This window comes from Bufo gargarizans, chromosome 5, assembly GCF_014858855.1.
Source record: "Bufo gargarizans isolate SCDJY-AF-19 chromosome 5, ASM1485885v1, whole genome shotgun sequence".
Classification (NCBI taxonomy): Eukaryota; Metazoa; Chordata; class Amphibia; order Anura; family Bufonidae; genus Bufo; species Bufo gargarizans.
Window position 1 is genome coordinate 488,370,986 of NC_058084.1, and position 18,793 is coordinate 488,389,778.

An 18,793-nucleotide genomic window follows, 5' to 3' on the forward strand; every position below is an offset into this window, starting at 1 on the left:
ATAACCCCCCTGTAAGGCTCCATTCAGACGTCCGCATGTGTTTTGCGGATCCGATCCATGGATCCGTAAAAATTATACGGACGTCTGAATGGAGCCTTACAGGGGGGTGATCAGGGAGTCTATATGGGTGATCACCCCCCTGTCATTGATCACCCCCCTGTCATTGATCACGGCCCAGCACTGGCCACCAATGAGTTAAAAACAGGGAGGGAGGGGGGGGGGCGGCCGCACTGGCCACCAATGAGTTAAAAACAGGGGGGGGTTTGCCCACTGCTGCCTGGCAGCACCTGCCATGCAGCAGGAGGCAGTCATGTACACAGTTCTTTTAGTATATTCTAACTTGAAGCGTCCCCATCACCATGGGAACACCTCTGTGTTAGAATATACTGTCGGATCTGAATTTTCACGAAGTGAAAAATCTGATCTGAAAAAAACTGTTATGCAAACGGATCCGTTCTGAACGGATGCAAGCGTTTGCATTATAGGAGCGGATCCGTCTGTACAGACACCAGACGGATCCGCTCCAAACGCAAGTGTGAAAGTAGCCTTATAAGGGAAAATAATAATGATCGGGTCTCCATCCCAATCGTCTCCTAGCAACCGTGCGTGAAAATCGCATCGCATCTGCTTGCGGATGCTTGCGATTTTCACGCAACCCCATTCATTCCTATGGGGCCTGCGTTACGTGAAAAACGCACAAAATAGAGCATGCTGCGATTTTCACGCAACGCACAAGTGATGCGTGAAAATCACCGCTCATGTGAACAGCCCCATAGAAATTAATGGGTTCGGATTCAGTGCGGGTGCAATGCGTTCAACTCACGCATCGCATCCGCGCGGAATACTCGCCAGTGTGAAAGGGGCCTTTCACGGAAGCCCCATTCACTTCTATGGGGCCAGGGCTGCGTGAAAAACGCAGAATATAGAACATGCTGCGTTTGAAAAATCAGTCATTTTTTGCAGGTCAGATTTGGACCCATTCACTTCAATAGACATAGCAGCAGTGAGCAGGAAGAGAGATGGGAGACAGCAGGTGCACACTGCGCGCACCTTCTCTTCATACAGCTGATCGGCGAGGACCCCCGCCGATCTGATAATGATGACCTATCCTGAGGCTAGGTCTTCAATATAAAAAGCCCAGTGGACCCCTTTAAGGTCTGACCTATGGATTCTCCACCTGAGCATGGTTATGTCCCCCCTAGGGGACCAAAAAAATTATAAATATGAAAAAAAAAAAAGCACCTTTTTCCCAATTTTACAAATAATAATATAAAAAAAAATGCTTGTATTGCAAAAATACACAAACTATCAAAATATAAAAAGTATTTATTCCAAAAATGAGAAAAAAAATAATAATCAAAAGATGGCTTCATCTCCCAGAACAAAACTGAATAAAAAGTGATCAAAAGTTCATACCTACCCCAAAATAGCCTTAATAAAAACTACAGCTTGTCCCACACACAAAAAAATAAAAAAGCTCTCACGGCTCTGTAGACGGAAATAAAAAAAAAGTTATCGTGTCAGAATATGCTATTTTTTTTGTAGAAAAAACTAAATACATTTAGGATTGTTGTCATACTGAACCCTGAATAACTGCTGAATAAGGCTACATGCACAGAAATGTACTTTGTTTCTGTGTCCAGAACGGAATCGGACGAGGACCCATTCATTTCAATCGGTCTGCAAAAAATGCGGACACCACTCCGTGCGCTGTCCGCATCCGTATGTCCATTCCATAGCCCTTCAAAAAATATACAGCATGTCCTATTCTTGTCCGTATTTGCATTGTTACAATGGAACCACAAAAAAAAACTGATGCAACACGGATGTCACACAGATTTTTTACGTATACGCATTTTGCGGACCACAAAATACATACGGTCGTGTGAAGGTAGCCTAAAGGTAAAGTGTCATTTTTATCATCCATTGAATGCCATAAATACAAAATCAGTAAAACAACGGGAATTATTTTATTTTTTTTCAGTTTCCACCCCATTAATAATTGTATTCCAGCCTCCCAGTACATCGCATGGAATATTAAATTAGCGCCATTAGAATGTACAAAGTTGTCCAACAAAACACAAGCCAATTTATGGCTATATGAAGGGAAAAATAAAAAAGTTATGGCTCTTAAAAGTCAAAGAGATAAAAACAAAAATGAAAAAATGAAAAAAAAAAAATTATGGCGCCAAGGGGTTAATAAATCAGACCATGGCTGCATAAAATTCGCAGGGAAGCTGCTAGCGCAAACTATAAAACGCGATATGTGAACTGTAGCTTCAACCAGAAGCCATGAGAACAGTGCAGCAACCAAACTGCAGGACAAGCGCTACACCGCCATCTAGTGGCCACAATAAATATCTCGCGCATAAAAGACGCCGCAGTTGGAGGATTATGCACAGCAGGTCACGCTGCTGGTAAAGGTTACGCATGCGCAGAAGAGGCGCTTGAGCTCCTAGGTGTCCATATTGGAAGAGGTCACAGGAAGCAGAACAGGAGGTAGGCCGCAAAAATGTCCACCGCTATGAACTTCGGGACGAAAACCTTTAAACCTCGGCCTCCGGAGAAAGGCTCCTTTCCACTGGATCACTTTGGTGAGTCTTGTTACTTATCGGAACGGCAGGAGAATCTAAACCGGAGGTCAGCGCCTGTAGAGCTGTAAACGGAACTAAAGCTCCCTCTAGTGGCCTGATAGCGGCGCAGCAGGTTGTATCCTATGTGCTCAGTGCAGTGTGCAGGTGCCCAGTTCTGCCATCTCATGGGCACAGGGGTCCTCAGGACAAAATGCAGCATTGTCACAAGGGTATTCTACAAAATATGGCTGACCCTTTCAATCAAGTTGCAGAGAGAGCTGAGCCTCTAGGTGTAACGGCAACGCCCTCGTTGCTCCCAGAGGCTCATTTGCATAAATTAAAACCTCATTTTTCTCAGCATTGCGGGCACATAGGAACATGGAACCAACACAGATTCCTTCAGCTGCCAAGTGCTCATGTATTAAGTAAGCCAGTGTCATAGGTGCAAATCTGCTGATAGATGCCCTTTAACCACCTCCCGACCGCTGTACGCAGATATGCGTCCGGGAGGTGGTTGCTTTACTCCTCCTGGACGCATATACACGTCATCTCGCGAGACGCGAGATTTCCTGTGAACGCGCGCACACAGGCGCGCGCGCTCACAGGAACGGAAGGTAAGCGAGTGGATCTCCAGCCTGCCAGCGGCGATCGCTCGCTGGCAGGCTGGAGATCCGAATTTTTTAACCCCTAACAGGTATATTAGACGCTGTTTTCATAACAGCGTCTAATATACCTCCTACCTGGTCCTCTGGTGGTCCCTTTTGTTAGGATCGACCACCAGAGGACTCGGGTAGGTCAGTACAGTCGCACCAAACACCACACTACACTACACCCCCCCCCCCCGTCACTTATTAACCCCTTATAAACCCCTGATCACCCATGATCACCCCATATAAACTCCCTGATCACCCCCCTGTCATTGATCACCGCCCTGTCATTGATCACCCCCCTGTCAGGCTCCGTTCAGACGTCCGTATGATTTTTACGGATCCACGGATCGGATCCGCAAAAAGCATACGGACGTCTGAATGGAGCCTTGCAGGGGGGTGATCAATGACAGGCGGGTGATCACCCATATACACTCCCTGATCACCCCCTGTCATTGATCACCGCCCTGTCACTGATCACCCCCCCTGTAAGGCTCCATTCAGACGTCCGCATGATTTTTACGGATCCATGGATACATGGATCGGATCCGCAAAACACATGCGGACGTCTGAATGGAGCCTTACAGGGGGTGATCAATGACAGGCGGGTGATCACCCATATACACTCCCTGATCACCCCCTGTCATTGATCACCCCCCTGTCATTGATCACCCCCCTGTCATTGATCACCCCCCTGTCATTGATCACCCCCCTGTCATTGATCACCCCCCTGTCAGGCTCCGTTCAGACGTCCGTATGATTTTTACGGATCCACGGATACATGGATCGGATCCGCAAAAAGCATACGGACGTCTGAATGGAGCCTTGCAGGGGGGTGATCAATGACAGGCGGGTGATCACCCATATACACTCCCTGATCACCCCCCTGTCATTGATCACCCCCCTGTCATTGATCACCCCCCTGTAAGGCTCCTTTCAGACGTCCGCATGTGTTTTGTGGATCCGATCCATGTATCCATGGATCCGTAAAAAATCATGCGGACGTCTGAAAGGAGCCTTACAGGGGGGGTGATCATTGACAGGGGGGTGATCACCCTGATCACCCCCTGTCATTGATAACCCCCCTGTAAGGCTCCATTCAGACGTCCGCATGTGTTTTGTGGATCCGATCCATGTATCCATGGATCCGTAAAAAATCATGCGGATGTCTGAATGGAACCTTACAGGGGGGGTGATCACCCTGATCACCCCCTGTCATTGATAACCCCCCTGTAAGGCTCCATTCAGACGTCCGCATGTGTTTTGCGGATCCGATCCATGGATCCGTAAAAATTATACGGACGTCTGAATGGAGCCTTACAGGGGGGTGATCAGGGAGTCTATATGGGTGATCACCCCCCTGTCATTGATCACCCCCCTGTCATTGATCACCCCCCTGTCAGGCTCCGTTCAGACGTCCGTATGATTTTTACGGATCCACGGATACATGGATCGGATCCGCAAAAAGCATACGGACGTCTGAATGGAGCCTTGCAGGGGGGTGATCAATGACAGGCGGGTGATCACCCATATACACTCCCTGATCACCCCCCTGTCATTGATCACCCCCCTGTCATTGATCACCCCCCTGTAAGGCTCCTTTCAGACGTCCGCATGTGTTTTGTGGATCCGATCCATGTATCCATGGATCCGTAAAAAATCATGCGGACGTCTGAAAGGAGCCTTACAGGGGGGGTGATCATTGACAGGGGGGTGATCACCCTGATCACCCCCTGTCATTGATAACCCCCCTGTAAGGCTCCATTCAGACGTCCGCATGTGTTTTGTGGATCCGATCCATGTATCCATGGATCCGTAAAAAATCATGCGGATGTCTGAATGGAACCTTACAGGGGGGGTGATCACCCTGATCACCCCCTGTCATTGATAACCCCCCTGTAAGGCTCCATTCAGACGTCCGCATGTGTTTTGCGGATCCGATCCATGGATCCGTAAAAATTATACGGACGTCTGAATGGAGCCTTACAGGGGGGTGATCAGGGAGTCTATATGGGTGATCACCCCCCTGTCATTGATCACCCCCCTGTCATTGATCACCCCCCCCCCCCCCCCCCCCCCGGTAAGGCTCCATTCAGACATTTTTTTGGCACAAGTTAGCGGAAATTTTTTGTTTGTTTTTGTTTTTTCTTACAAAGTCTCATATTCTACTTAGGCTACTTTCACACTAGCGTTCGGGCGGATCCGTTCTGAACGGATCCGCCCATAATAATGCAGACGGAGGCTCCGTTCAGAACGGATCCGTCTGCATTATATTAGCAAAAAAAAGCTAAGTGTGAAAATAGCCTGGGACGGATCCGTCCAGACTTTCAATGTAAAGTCAATGGGGGACGGATCCGCTTGAAGATTGAGCCACATTGTGGCATCTTCAAACGGATCCGTCCCCATTGACTTACATTGTAAGTCTGGACGGATCCGCACGCCTCCGCACGGCCAGGCGGACACCCGAACGCTGCAAGCAGCGTTCAGCTGTCCGCCTGTCCGTGCGGAGGCGAGCGGAGCGGAGGCTGAACGCCGCCAGACTGATGCAGTCTGAGCGGATCCGCCTCCATTCAGACTGCATCAGGGCTGGACGGCTGCGTTCGGGTCCGCTCGTGAGCTCCTTCAAACGGAGCTCACGAACGGAAACCCGAACGCTAGTGTGAAAGCAGCCTAACTTGTGTCAAAAAATAAAATCTCCCATGAACTCACCGTACCCCTCACGGAATCCAAATGCGTAAACATTTTTAGACATTTATATTCTAGACTTCTTCTCACGCTTTAGGGCCCCTAAAAAGCCAGGGCAGTATAAATACCCCACATGTGACCCCATTTCGGAAAGAAGACACCCCAAGGTATTCCGTGAGGGGCATATTGAGTCCATGAAAGATTGAAATTTTTGTCCTAAGTTAGCGGAAAGTGAGACTTTGTGAGAAAATACTGCCCTGGCAATTTAGGGGCCCATATGTGTGAGAAGTACTTTGCAATCAAAATCTGTAAAAAAATGGCCTGCGAAATCCGAAAGGTGCACTTTGGAATATGTGCCCCTTTGCCCACCTTGGCAGCAAAAAAGTGTCACACATGTGGTATCGCCGTACTCAGGAGAAGTTGGGGAATGTGTTTTGGGGTGTCATTTTACATATACCCATGCTGGATGAGAGAAATATCTTGGCAAAAGACAACTTTTCCCATTTTTTTTATACAAAGTTGGCATTTGACCAAGATATTTCTCTCACCCAGCATGGGTATATGTAAAATGACACCCCAAAAAACACATTCCCCAACTTCTCCTGAGTACGGCGATACCAGATGTATGACACTTTTTTGCAGCCAAGGTGGGCAAAGGGGCACATATTCCAAAGTGCACCTTTCGGATTTCACCGGTCATTTTTTACACATTTTGATTGCAAAGTTCTTCTCACACATTTGGGCCCCTAAATTGCCAGGGCAGTATAACTACCCCACAAGTGACCCCATTTTGGAAAGAAGACACCCCAAGGTATTCTGTGAGGGGCATGGTGAGTTCCTAGAATTTTTTTTTTTTTTTGTCGCAAGTTAGTGGAATATGAGACTTTGTAAGAAAAAATAAAAAAAATAAAATCATCATCATTTTCCGCTAACTTGTGACAAAAAATAAAAAGTTCTATGAACTCACTATGCCCATCAGCGAATACCTTAGGGTGTCTACTTTCCGAAATGGGGTCATTTGTGGGGGTTTTCTACTGTTTGGGCATTGTAGAACCTCAGGAATCATGACAGGTGCTCAGAAAGTCAGAGCTGTTTCAAAAAGCGGAAATTCACATTTTTGTACCATAGTTTGTAAATGCTATAACTTTTACCCAAACCATTTTTTTTTTGCCCAAACATTTTTTTTTATCAAAGACATGTAGAACAATAAATTTGGCGAAAAATTTATATATGGATGTCGTTTTTTTTTGCAAAATTTTACAGCTGAAAGTGAAAAATTTCATTTTTTTGCAAAAAAATCGTTACATTTTGATTAATAACAAAAAAAGTAAAAATGCCAGCAGCAATGAAATACCACCAAATGAAAGCTCTATTAGTGAGAAGAAAAGGAGGTAAAATTCATTTGGGTGGTAAGTTGCATGACCGAGCGATAAACGGTGAAAGTAGTGTAGTGCCGAAGTGTAAAAAGTGCTCTGGTCATGAAGGGGGTTTCACCTAGCGGGGCTGAAGTGGTTAAAGGTCCATGTTATGTTCCTTTGGGGCTCCTTTACACACAGTTTAAGCTCCTTATTTATTTATTTATTTTTGAGCAGGGGGCCTAAAAAAGCCACGTTTTTTTCAGGCGTCACCTGCTGTTTTTTTTTATGGAGTTTTTTTTTTGCAATTGACCCAAAAAGCGCAAGTGAAGGGAGAACAAATGCCACTTTAAAAAATCATGACGCCCTAAAAAAAAAAAAAACAATGTGTGACACCCGGCTTAGTGTTTTTATTTTTTTATTTTTTTTATTTGCAGGAGAGTGTAAGCCATTTAAAGAAATCTTCATGAAATGTTTGCGGGAAAACTCTTTCCAGAGCGCTCTGTGCCGGGAGGAATCCAAGGAATATCTGGAGTGTCGAATGGAAAGGTATTCGAGGAGAAAAAAGCAATAATCTTTGCAATTCACTGTACTTGCCTTCCTCTGACCGTGTCCTTGGCATGAACACTGAGGGTCAGTTCACATGGCAGATTTTTTAGCATTTTTTATTGCGTTTTACCATGTAAAATGTGTAAATAAAACCATTCTCATTAAGCCCTCTTGCACACGACCGTATGTATTTTGCGGTCCGCAAAAAAGGATCTGCAAAAAATACGGATGACATCCGTGTGCATCCCGTAAATTGCAGAACAGAACAGCAGGCCCCTAATAGAACAGTACTATCCTTGTCCGTAATGCGGACAATAATAGGACATGTTCTATTTTTTTTGCGGAACGGAAATACGGACATACGGAAACGGAATGCACACGGAGTAACTTCCATTTTTTTTACGGACCCATTGAAGTGAATGGTTTCGCATACGGTCCGCAAAAAGAAAACCCAGAACGGACATGGAAAGAAAATACGTTTGTGTAAAAGAGGCCTAATTTGAATGGGAGTCAGCACGTGTAAAAAAAAGAAGCAGCGTGCCCTATCTTGGGGCAGAATCGGCGTTGATTTTCCCATTCAGATTATGGGAAGCAGAAAAAAACCTCACTATTTGCGACGTGCACATATGCACCTTTTTTGCTTGTTTTTTTTCCGCGCGTAAACGATCTAAAAAATGCTTGTGGGAAAAAGTACTTTAGAATTTAATAAAGTTTTGAATAAGTTTTTCTTTAAAAAAAAAAAGGGGGAGTGTAGTTTTATTTGTTTTGGTACATAAAAGTGCAATTCTGGATATGTTAAAAAAAAAATTTTTTATTTAAAGGCACATTTTATTTCTGTGTACCAGAGCTCATAGTGAACATGCCGATGTGCTATTATTGGTATCTAAAAATGGCTCCTGGGGTGAAGAAGAAGAGTGGAGTCTCTAAGTTTTTTTTGCCAAGGTTGGCAAAAAAAAGCATAGAAATCTGCCTGAAAACCGCATCAAAAAAATGCACGTAATTTTAAGGGGTAAAAATCTGCTTGGATTCAGCACAGATTATTTTTTTTTTTTACAAGTGTATTTTGAATATCGGCCATGTGAACGTAAAATCTGACAGACTCCCTAATGACTGAAGACTGTCTGCTATGACATCCGTACGCCTTAAGGCCCCACGCACACTACCGTATGTGTTTTTTCAGTCCACAAAACACGGATACCGGCCGTGTGCATTACCGTATGTGTTTTTTCAGTCCACAAAACACGGATACCGGCCGTGTGCATGCGGCCATTTTTTTTTTCCCCTTCTGTAGAAATGTACCGTCCTGTCCGCAAAAGGGGTGTTTTCTATCTTTCCAGGATGTCCCCCATGACCGCACATAGGAGGTCCTTATATGTCTCTGTAGGGACAGGAAGCAAGAGAGTTTAAAAGGCCCCTCCCTACCCCCCTATCCAGTGCAAGAGAGGCCCCCTTGAGGGTGAAGAAAGGAAAATGGAAGTAGCCACAAGGTTACTAAGGGCTGGAACTGGGTCGGTGGTGTCTGGCCATTCCTCCCAGTTTCCTCAAGGCCTTGCTAGTACCTCTTTGCGAGGTTCCCTAGCCTTCCCAGCTTGCCTTCCTTTCACATGGCTGCGGTATCTGGGAGCCAAAGCCGCTTCCCCTCCGGGGGCTCTGGGCTCGGCAGCGTGCATTCCACCTCGCGTGGGCGCATAGCTCCGTGTACAGGAAGTTACGCCACTCCGCCAGATGGCGGCGCCCAGCGTTCCATGCTGGAGGCCTGGTGGTGGGCCTCGCATGAGGGGTTGACTCTCCCCTAGGGGATAGAGTCCCCAAGAAGGAAGGAGGAGCGCAGCGGCAGCGGGGGGGGGGCGGACCGGACCCTTATGGTAAGATTATATAAAAGGGAACCAGCAGTTAGGCTTGTCTGCTGTTCCAAATGGAGTCCCAGGTGTCTACCAAGCCTGAATTGGCTGGCGATACCCCTGCTCAGGGCTATGTAAGTTAATTACCAAACCTTGCTTTATTCTGTTTATTGGTGTACACTAGTACTAAGGGAGAGTTCCTTTGTTTGTTCTTAGGGGGGAAAAGGATCTGGGACAAAGATCCCAGGCAGGCTTTTTGGTTTCCGTTTCTGAGATCCGTTCAGGGCTCTCACAAGCGGTCCAAAACGGATCAGTTTAGCCCTAATGCATGGGATGAAAGGTCATACCCCACTTAAAGGGAGTCTGTCACCTCCATATGACCATATACGGTGCTTACATGGCTCTGTAGCACACCTACACAGGATTGTAACAGTACCTTTGTCTTTGCCTTTAGACTTGCACCAGCAGGAAAAACGAAGTTGAATTCATATGCAAATGAGCGCTCGCAAGTGCCCAGGGGCGGCGTTCAGTGTGTAGGAGCCCAGGCTGCTCTGCCTTCTTTTCACTTTACTCCTCCCCAGTCTCTGCCTTTGCCCGCCCTCCAAGTCCGGACCTATCAATGAGGCAAGAGACTTGGAGGGCGGGCAAAGGCAGAGGCTGGGGAGGAGTAAAGGGAAAAGAAGGCAGAGCAGCCTGGGCTCCTACACACTGAACGCCGCCCTGGGCACTTGCGAGTGCTCATTTGCATATGAATTCAACTTTGTTTTTCCTGCTGGTGCAAGTCTAAAGAAAAGAACAAAGGTACCGTTACAATCCTGTGTAGGTGTGCTACAGAGCCATGTAAGCACTGTATATGGCCATATGGAAGTGACAGACTCCCTTTAAGATATTCCTAATTTCAATAAAAACACTGAAACCAATTATTTTTACTAATTAATAATTTAACATTAAGAACTCAATAAAAAAATTCAGTTGAACTCAATACACGAGCTCAGCCATAAGCTCAAGCTCATTATAAATTAATAATTTAACATTAACAACATTCATTTGAACTCCTATATAACAAAACACGAGCTCAGCCATAAGCTCAAGCTCAAAAATTGCAGCTTATCAAACAACTCATACCCCAGTTAAAAATAAACGGCAGCCAATCGGGAAGGGCGGGCGGGGCAGCGATGCTTCTTCTTTCACCGATGAGGTATGGACCCCAGCTTCACCTGCGCCCACATATTTATCCGCACCAGCTCAACCCGAGTAGCCAATCACAGCCTTAACCCGAGTAGCCAATCACAGCCTTAACCCGAGTAGCCAATCACAGCCTTAACCCGAGTAGCCAATCACAGCCTTAACCCGAGTAGCCAATCACAGCCTTAACCCGACTAGCCAATCACAGCCTTAACCCGACTAGCCAATCACAGCCTTAACCCGACTAGCCAATCACAGCCTTAACCCGACTAGCCAATCACAGCCTTAACCCGACTAGCCAATCACAGCCTTAACCCGACTAGCCAATCACAGCCTTAACCCGACTAGCCAATCACAGCCATAAACAAAGGTAATCATTGGCTAAAATATCAGCCAATAAAATAAGGGTTGCCACACCAGTTGCCCAAACGGTGGCGACCCAATCAAAACCATGTTGCCATCCCAGGCAATCTGCCTGGACATGGCAACAGTAAAAAAAAAAAAAAATAAGGCGGGAAAAATTCCCGCCAAAACTAATAGCATAAACCACCTAGGGATGACCTTAATCCCATGTGGATCCTTTCCTAATCTCCAGGGTCTGACCATTCTGAATGGATAAGGATCCTCTCAGAATGCATCAGTTTGGCTCCGTTCCGCCTCCATTCCGCTTTGGAGGCGGACACCAAAACGCTGCTTGCAGCATTTTGGTGTCCGTCTGACGAAACTGTGCCAAACGGATCCGTCCTGACACACAATGTAAGTCAATGGGGACGGACCTGTTTTCACTGACACAATATGGCACAATAGCAAACGGATCCGTCCTCCATTGGGGTTCAAGACGGATCCGTCTTGAACCATGTTAAAGATAATACAAATGGATCCGTTCTGAACAGATGCAGACGGTTGTATTATCTGAACGGATGCCATTGTGCAGATCCATGACGGATCCGCACCAAACGCGAATGTGAAAGTAGTCTTTCCTGTACTAGAAAGTTACAGGAATCGTACAAAAAACAGCCTGTGCCCTGATTGTATTGCAAAACTTCTGAAGGAGGAACAGCCGTCCTTCCTCTCTGATCTGAGGTCTATGATAAGAGAAGAAGTACAGGCTTCAGTTTCTAGCTTGAATCCTCCGCCAGTTTCCCCAGCAGCTTCAAAGAAACCTAGAATCCAGCTGGAATCGGATTCAGACAAACAGGGCAAAAATGCTTATTATTCGGACGGGGAGTTAGAAGAAGAAGAGTTGGGCCTCTTTCACGCGGGCGAGTTTTTCGCGCGGGTGCAATGCGTGAGGTGAACGCATTGCACCCGCACTGAATCCGGAGCCATTCATTTCTATGGGGTTGTGCACATAAACAGTGATTATATATATATTTTTTATTTTATTTTTTTTTTTTCATTTTTTTTTTCACGCATCACTTGTGCGTTGCGTGAAAATTGCAGCATGCTCTATATTGTGTGTTTTTCACGCAACACAGGCCCCATAGAAGTGAATGGGGCTGCGTGAAAATCGCAAGCAAGTGTGGATGCGGTGCGATTTTCACGCATGGTTGCTAGGTGACGATTGGGATGGGGACCCGATCTTTATTATTTTCCCTTATAACATGGTTATATGGGAAATTAATAGCATTCTTAATATAGAATGCTTAGTAAAATAGGGATGAAGGGGTTAAAAAAAATAATTAAACTCTCCTCATCCACTTGTTCGCGCAGCCCAGCTTCTCTTCTTTCATGACCTGGGAGGAAAAGGACCTTTGGTGACGTCACTGCGCTCATCACATGGTCCATCACCATGGTGATGGACCATGTGATGAGAGCAGTGATGTCACTAAAGGTCCTTTTCCTCCCAGGTCATGAAAGAAGAGAAGCCGGGCTGCGCGAACAAGTGGATGAGGCGAGTTTAATTATTTTTTTTTAACCCCTTCATCCCTATTTTACTAAGCATTCTGTATTAAGAATGCTATTTTCCCTTATAACCATGTTTATAAGGGAAAATAATAAAATTTACACACCACCGGTCACAAACCCCTAACTTCTGTGAAGAAGTTCCGGTCTGGGTACCAAACATGCCGATTTTTTCCTATCCAGCCCTCACACGCGATGCCCGTGTGAAAGAGGCCTTAATCTTTCCCTCAGGTTCTTCTGAAGACCAGAAAAAAATACCTCTTTTCTTTGGAAGACTTTGATTCTTTACTATCGGCGATAAGGGAAACTATGGAGGTGAAGGAGGTTCAGCCACCCAAAACAACTCAAGACGAGATGTTTGGAAGATTAAGGGCAAAGAAAAGGAAATAGTTTACGGTTAATTCCAATCTGAGAGAGATGATACTGGAGGAATGGGAAGACGCAGAAAATAAACTTTCTATTCCTCGGGAATTCAGAAGTCGCCTTCTCTTTAAGGCCTCATGCACACGAAACGTTTTTTGTGTCCGTTCCGTTTTTTTGCGGATAGGATGTGGACCTATTCAAGTGTGCTATCCGTATGTCCGTTCCGTAGCCCCGCAAAAGAAATATACCATGTCCTATTCTTGTCTGGTTTGCGGACAGGATCAGCATTGTTACAATGGATGCCATACGGACGTCATCCTTCCCTTTTTTTTTTTTTGCAGATTGGCAATTTGCTGACCACAAAACGCATACGGTCGTGTGCATGTAGCCTAATCCTAAGGACACTAAATTATGGGAAGAAGTTCCAAAAATAGATGTCCAGGTAGCAAAAGTTGCAAAAAAGACAACCATCCCATTTGAAGACTTGTTCCAATTGAAAGATCCCGTGGACCAAAAATCTGATGGACTCCTAAAAAGAGTCTGGGAATGTTCATCAGCAACAATCAATACTTAATATTGCCGCCACATCTGTAGCCAGAGCGGATTATGGCTCAATCAATTGGAAAACCATTTAAAGCTCAAGACACCTAGAGAAGTAATTGTAGATTCTCTGCCTTTTCTAAAAATGGCCACAGCTTTCATGGGTGACGCTTCTGTGGAATCTATTTGTTTTGCAGCACTAAGTGGAACACTATCAAGTACCACTAGAAGGGCCTTGTGGCTGAAGACCTGGACGGTCGACATAGCTTCTAAAAAGAAGTTATGTGCAATACCATTTTCCGGTTCTTACGTATTTGGACCAGTATTGGATACCATTTGAGAAAGAGCGGCTGACAAGAAGAAAGGATTTCCAGAAGAGAAGCCCAGGAAAAGTCAGCCCTTTCGAAGAACAGACATTCCCAGTACTCATCGAATAGAGGAAAGGGAAAATCTGGTAGATGGAGCTACCCGAAAGGAGGCAGAGGAAGAGGGTTCCTTCTCAACCCCAACAACACAAACAATCCCGGTAAACAATGACACCATTCCGGAGGGATGAAAACTTAGTTTTTTCAGCCAGGAATGGGTTTCCATCACAAAAAATCCCTGGGTAATCCGAACCATTCAGGAGGGTTACAAACTAGAATTCAAGTCTCCTCCACCAGAGCGTTTTCAGATAACCAATCCTCACTCAGAAACATTACAGAATCAACTTCTACAGGATATTCAGTCTCTGTGCAAGATGAAGGCCATTGCTCCAGTACCCTTGCATCAACATTTAAAACTATTATTCCAAACTATTCCGGGTAAAAAAAAAAAAAGGATCGTTCAGGACAATCATAAGGTGGATCTCCTATCGAAAGTTCAAGATGGAATCTATTCGGTCAGCCATTCCACTCATCACCCCAGCAGCATTCATGTGCACAATAGACTTGAAGGATGCATATTATCATATCCCTATTCATCCTCATCATTAAAAATATTAGAGATTTGGAATAAAAATGAACAGCCACATCCATTATTTCCAATTTCAGTGTCTGCCATTTGGAATCTCGTCAGCTCCGAGGATCTTTACCAAACTGATGGTAGAAGTGATGGCTCACCTAAGGCACTACAAAATAATTATAATCCCATACCTGGACGATTTTTTATTAACAGCCCAATCTCAGAAGATATTGAAAGATCATCTTCAATTAACACTGGAGGTGCTGACAAAATTGGGATGGATCATCAACTTCAACAAATCAGATCTGCGATTGGGAACCAGGAAGATTTTCTTGGGTACACTTCTAGATTCAGTGAAAGAAATGTCCTTTCTACCTATAACCAAAAGGATTTTCCTTACCACAGGGGTAAAGAACTTCCTGAACTGGTGGTTAACTCCAGACAACCTAGTAAAGGGAATTCCCTGGAAGCTGGATCCACTTGTGATGGTAACAACAGATGCCAGCAAGTCAGGCTGGGGAGCCCAGGTGGCAGATCTATATTTTCAAGGAGAATGGTCACCTTTAGAGAGCCTGGCATCATTAAACTTAAAAGAGCGAACAGCGGTTCTGAAGACTCTGGAACAGGCCAAAATTATTGTAAAAGGGAAGCATCTAAGGATCTTCTCAGACAACATCACTACAGTGTGTTACCTCAAACACAAGGGAGGAACAAGAAACCCCTTGCTGCAGAGGGTGTCAAATCAGATTTTTCACTGGGCCCAAATAAACGTGTTCTCAATCTCAGCCTTACATCTAAAGGGCAAAGAAAACACAATGGCAGATTTCATGAGCAGGAAGAGTGTCGATCCGGGAGAGTGGATGCTAAACCAAGTTGTATTCCAGGAGTTATGTCACAAATGGGGTCAGCCTCAGATAGACCTATTTGCGACCAGAGTAAACACACAAACAAGCTGTTTTTACTCTCTAAATCCAAGAGACAATCCTCTAGCAGTAGACACAATGTCACAAGTCTGGAACATGGATTTCGCATATGCATTCCCACCAATTCCTCTTATTCCGGCAGTATTGAGGAAGATTGGTGAGAGCACAACAAAGATTATTATTTTTTTTTTTTTTTTTTTTTTACCAAAAGTCTTCTCCTTCCATAAAGAACAGGAAATAATTCTTCCGTCTTTTTGTGCTTCTCCTAGAAATGCCAAAGAGGAGCGTTTCCATTGCTTGGATGTGCGGAGGACGATAGTTAACAGTCAACAGAATCTTGGAGACCGGATACAAATGTATTCATTCAGCATGGAGGGAGAAATAAAGGCCAGAAAGTTACTAAACAAACCTTGGCAAGATGGATCAAATCTACAATTCGAGAGGCATACTCTTTACAAAAAAATGAGCTGTCCAATCTCCTTTAAAGCCCATTCGACCAGGGCTATGGCAACATCGTGGGCAGAAAAAGCTAATGCCACGATAGATCAAATCTGTAGAGCAGCTACATGGACAAATTATAATACTTTTTGCAAACATTACCGTTTGGACCTTCCACCAATCAGAATGTAGTGACAAAAGGTCCTTCAAGCAGTGCCCCCCCCCCCCCCCCCCTAAAAATGTTAGTGATTTGGGTATTTCTCCCATGTGCTGTCATGGTAGAAGTCCTGGAAATCGGTAATTTGGTCTTTTTCCAGGAGTCCAACATGACCGCACCAATATATTCCCCCCCCCCCCCAACCAAACAAAAATTTAAATGTATTTCACATATACTTATATAATAACAATGTACAGTTAACATTGTGAATCTAGAATCGCTAAGTATATAACCTGGGGAAAAAATTCCGGTGCGGTGATTTATAAGACACTGGATAGGGGGGTGGGGAGGGGCCTTTTAAACTTTCTTGCTTCCTGTCCCTACAGAGACCTATAAGGACAACCTCGCATGTGCTGTCATGTTGGACTCCTGGAAAAATAATTACCGTTTTTTTGCCGGTTGTTTGGATCGGCCGTACAGACTCGGAAGAGCAGCACACCGGTGTGCCGTCCTAGTTTTTTACAGTTCCATTAAATTTAATGGGTCCGCATTCTATCCGTAAAAAATGCAGGACGGATTTGCTCGGGTAGATGAGATTTGGACATGCTGGATGTTTTCAGCTCAGAAAGCATATATGATTAAAGGGGTTCTCTGGGCTTTTAATATTGATGCGGGGGTCCATCGATCAGATGTAGGAGGAGACAGCGTGCGAGGTGCGCACGTGCCATCTCTCTTCCTGCTCGCCGCTGCTATCTATGGCAAAGCAGCGGCAAACAGGAAGGCACACGGCACGCTCGCACTGCGCACACTCATTCATGGTGAATGAGAGCAGATGGGGTTGTGTCCGGGTTCAGCTCTGAACCCGGACAACCCCTTTAAGGGGTTATCGGCATTTTTCTTAATCGGGCCCCCCTCCCCCCCTTCATGTGATTCAGTGATAATGTTGAAAATATTCCTGCCGGGCCAGCGATGCACTCCCCGATGTAAATACATTGCGGGCACTTCCGGATTCATGTGCTGTACATTCTGCATGTGATCCTAGCCAAGATACAACCTGCAATGTACCTGGGTTGCGTCTGCGCAGTCAGGCAGCTTTGGGCGTTTTGATCAGTCAGTGCCCGAGGCTTCCTGACTGCACAGGCGCAACCCTAATACATCACAGGTTGTAACCAGGCTGTATATTCAGGAAGTGCCTGCAACCTAATTACACCGAGGAGTGCAGCACTGGCCCGGTAGGAATGTTTTCAATAGTATCACTAAATCCCAAGAAGAATTGGGGAGTTATTAAAACAAAAATGAAGATAATCCCTTTTAAATGGGTTTTCTGTTATATCCTCAGGATAGGTCATCAGTATCTGATCTGCGGTGGCTGACACCCCGCACTCCCTCTCTGGCATCGGAACTAGAGCGCCATCCATTGTGTAGTGGACGGAGTTGGTTACTGCAGCACTGCTGTCACTGAAGTCAGTGGGAGTGGTGCTGCAGTAAACAGTTGTCCACTACACAGTGGACGGAGCTGTGTATTTCTGGCTCTGGAGCTACAAAGGAACAGGAATCGGACCCCTGCCCATCAGATATTTATGACCTATCTTGAGGATAGACCATCAATACAAAATCCTGGACAACCCCTTTAATGTCTGTGACAGTGAAATGCTGGGTGACAGTCCCTCTGGCCCCATTTATCAAGTGTTCAGAAAGAGAAAAGAGATAAAACTGTGTTTCCCATAACAGCCAATCGCAGCGCAGCTTTCATTTTCCCAGGGCACTTTCAGAGAATGGAAACTGAGCTCTGATTGGTTGCTATGGGCAACAAGGGCAGCTTTTCTGACATTTTTGATAATTGAGGCCTATTTTGGAAAATATATTTCTGGAATCTGTACTGGATGTGTCCATTGTTTCCCTCGTAGACAACTGATGGCAAAGGAGCCCCTGGAAAAGCTCGGCTTTAAGGATCTTACGGAAGAAAAGGCGACAGAGGAGCAGAACAAGATATAACGCAGAGAAAACCTATATGGACTATTTATTCTTGTCGTAGACACTTGGAATTTTCTCTGGATGCTCCGAGGACATTTTGCCAAGGCTCTGGTTTATATGCTGTATATATTCTTAAGATTTATACCTCAGAGGAGGACTGTGGGGGGAAAACGGCAATGTCTTTGTTACGCCCTAAGTAATAAATACGTTGTTCATACTTGTTTTATCATCAGTGTATTAAATGGGTTCTCTGGGTTACAGATATTGATAGCCTAACCTCAGTACAGGTAATCAATGTCAGATCTGTGGGGGTCCGACACCTGACACCCCCACAGATCAGCTGTGATGCCTTCGATCGATTGTACAGCGCACACAGCTCCCTACACGATGTAGTGGCCGTACTGGGGTATTTAACCCCTTGAGTCCCTGTGGTTTTTTTCATTTTTTCATTTTCCTAACCTGTCTTCCTGCGCCATAACTTATTTTATTTTTAATTTTTTTTCTGTTCGCATAGCCATGTGGGGGCTCTTTTTTTTGTTTTGTTTTTTTGCCAGAACAAGTTGTCCTTTTTAATAGCACCATTTAAAAAGGAGGAATTAGGAAAAAATTCCAAATGGGGTGGAATTGGAAAAAATAATTAAAAATTCTGCCACAGTTTTGTGGCTTTTGTCTCTATATGATGTTCCCTATGTGGTAAAACTGACCAGTGCCCTTCA

At 45.1% G+C, this 18,793-nt stretch overlaps 1 protein-coding gene across 1 annotated transcript; it reads left to right on the top strand.

The window, feature by feature from the left end:
- The first annotated feature begins 2,441 nt into the window (after positions 1-2,441).
- On the top strand, positions 2,442-18,294 carry LOC122938883 (cytochrome c oxidase assembly protein COX19). Its single transcript, XM_044294739.1, has 3 exons — positions 2,442-2,594; positions 7,698-7,809; positions 18,011-18,294. The coding sequence occupies exons 1-3, from the start codon at positions 2,513-2,515 to the stop codon at positions 18,096-18,098; spliced, it is 282 nt and encodes a 93-aa protein (XP_044150674.1). The 5' UTR covers positions 2,442-2,512; the 3' UTR covers positions 18,099-18,294.
- The last annotated feature ends 499 nt before the right edge of the window (positions 18,295-18,793 follow it).

What these genes read in the sequence shown, in the direction of transcription:
- LOC122938883 (XM_044294739.1), top strand. Translation starts at nt 2,513, where the DNA reads ATGTCCACCGCTATGAACTTCGGGACGAAAACCTTTAAACCTCGGCCT. An exon ending in CTTTCCACTGGATCACTTTG is followed by an intron (nt 2,595 to 7,697) that starts GTGAGTCTTGTT and finishes TTTTATTTGCAG; the next exon opens with GAGAGTGTAAGCCATTTAAA. An exon ending in CTGGAGTGTCGAATGGAAAG is followed by an intron (nt 7,810 to 18,010) that starts GTATTCGAGGAG and finishes TTTCCCTCGTAG; the next exon opens with ACAACTGATGGCAAAGGAGC.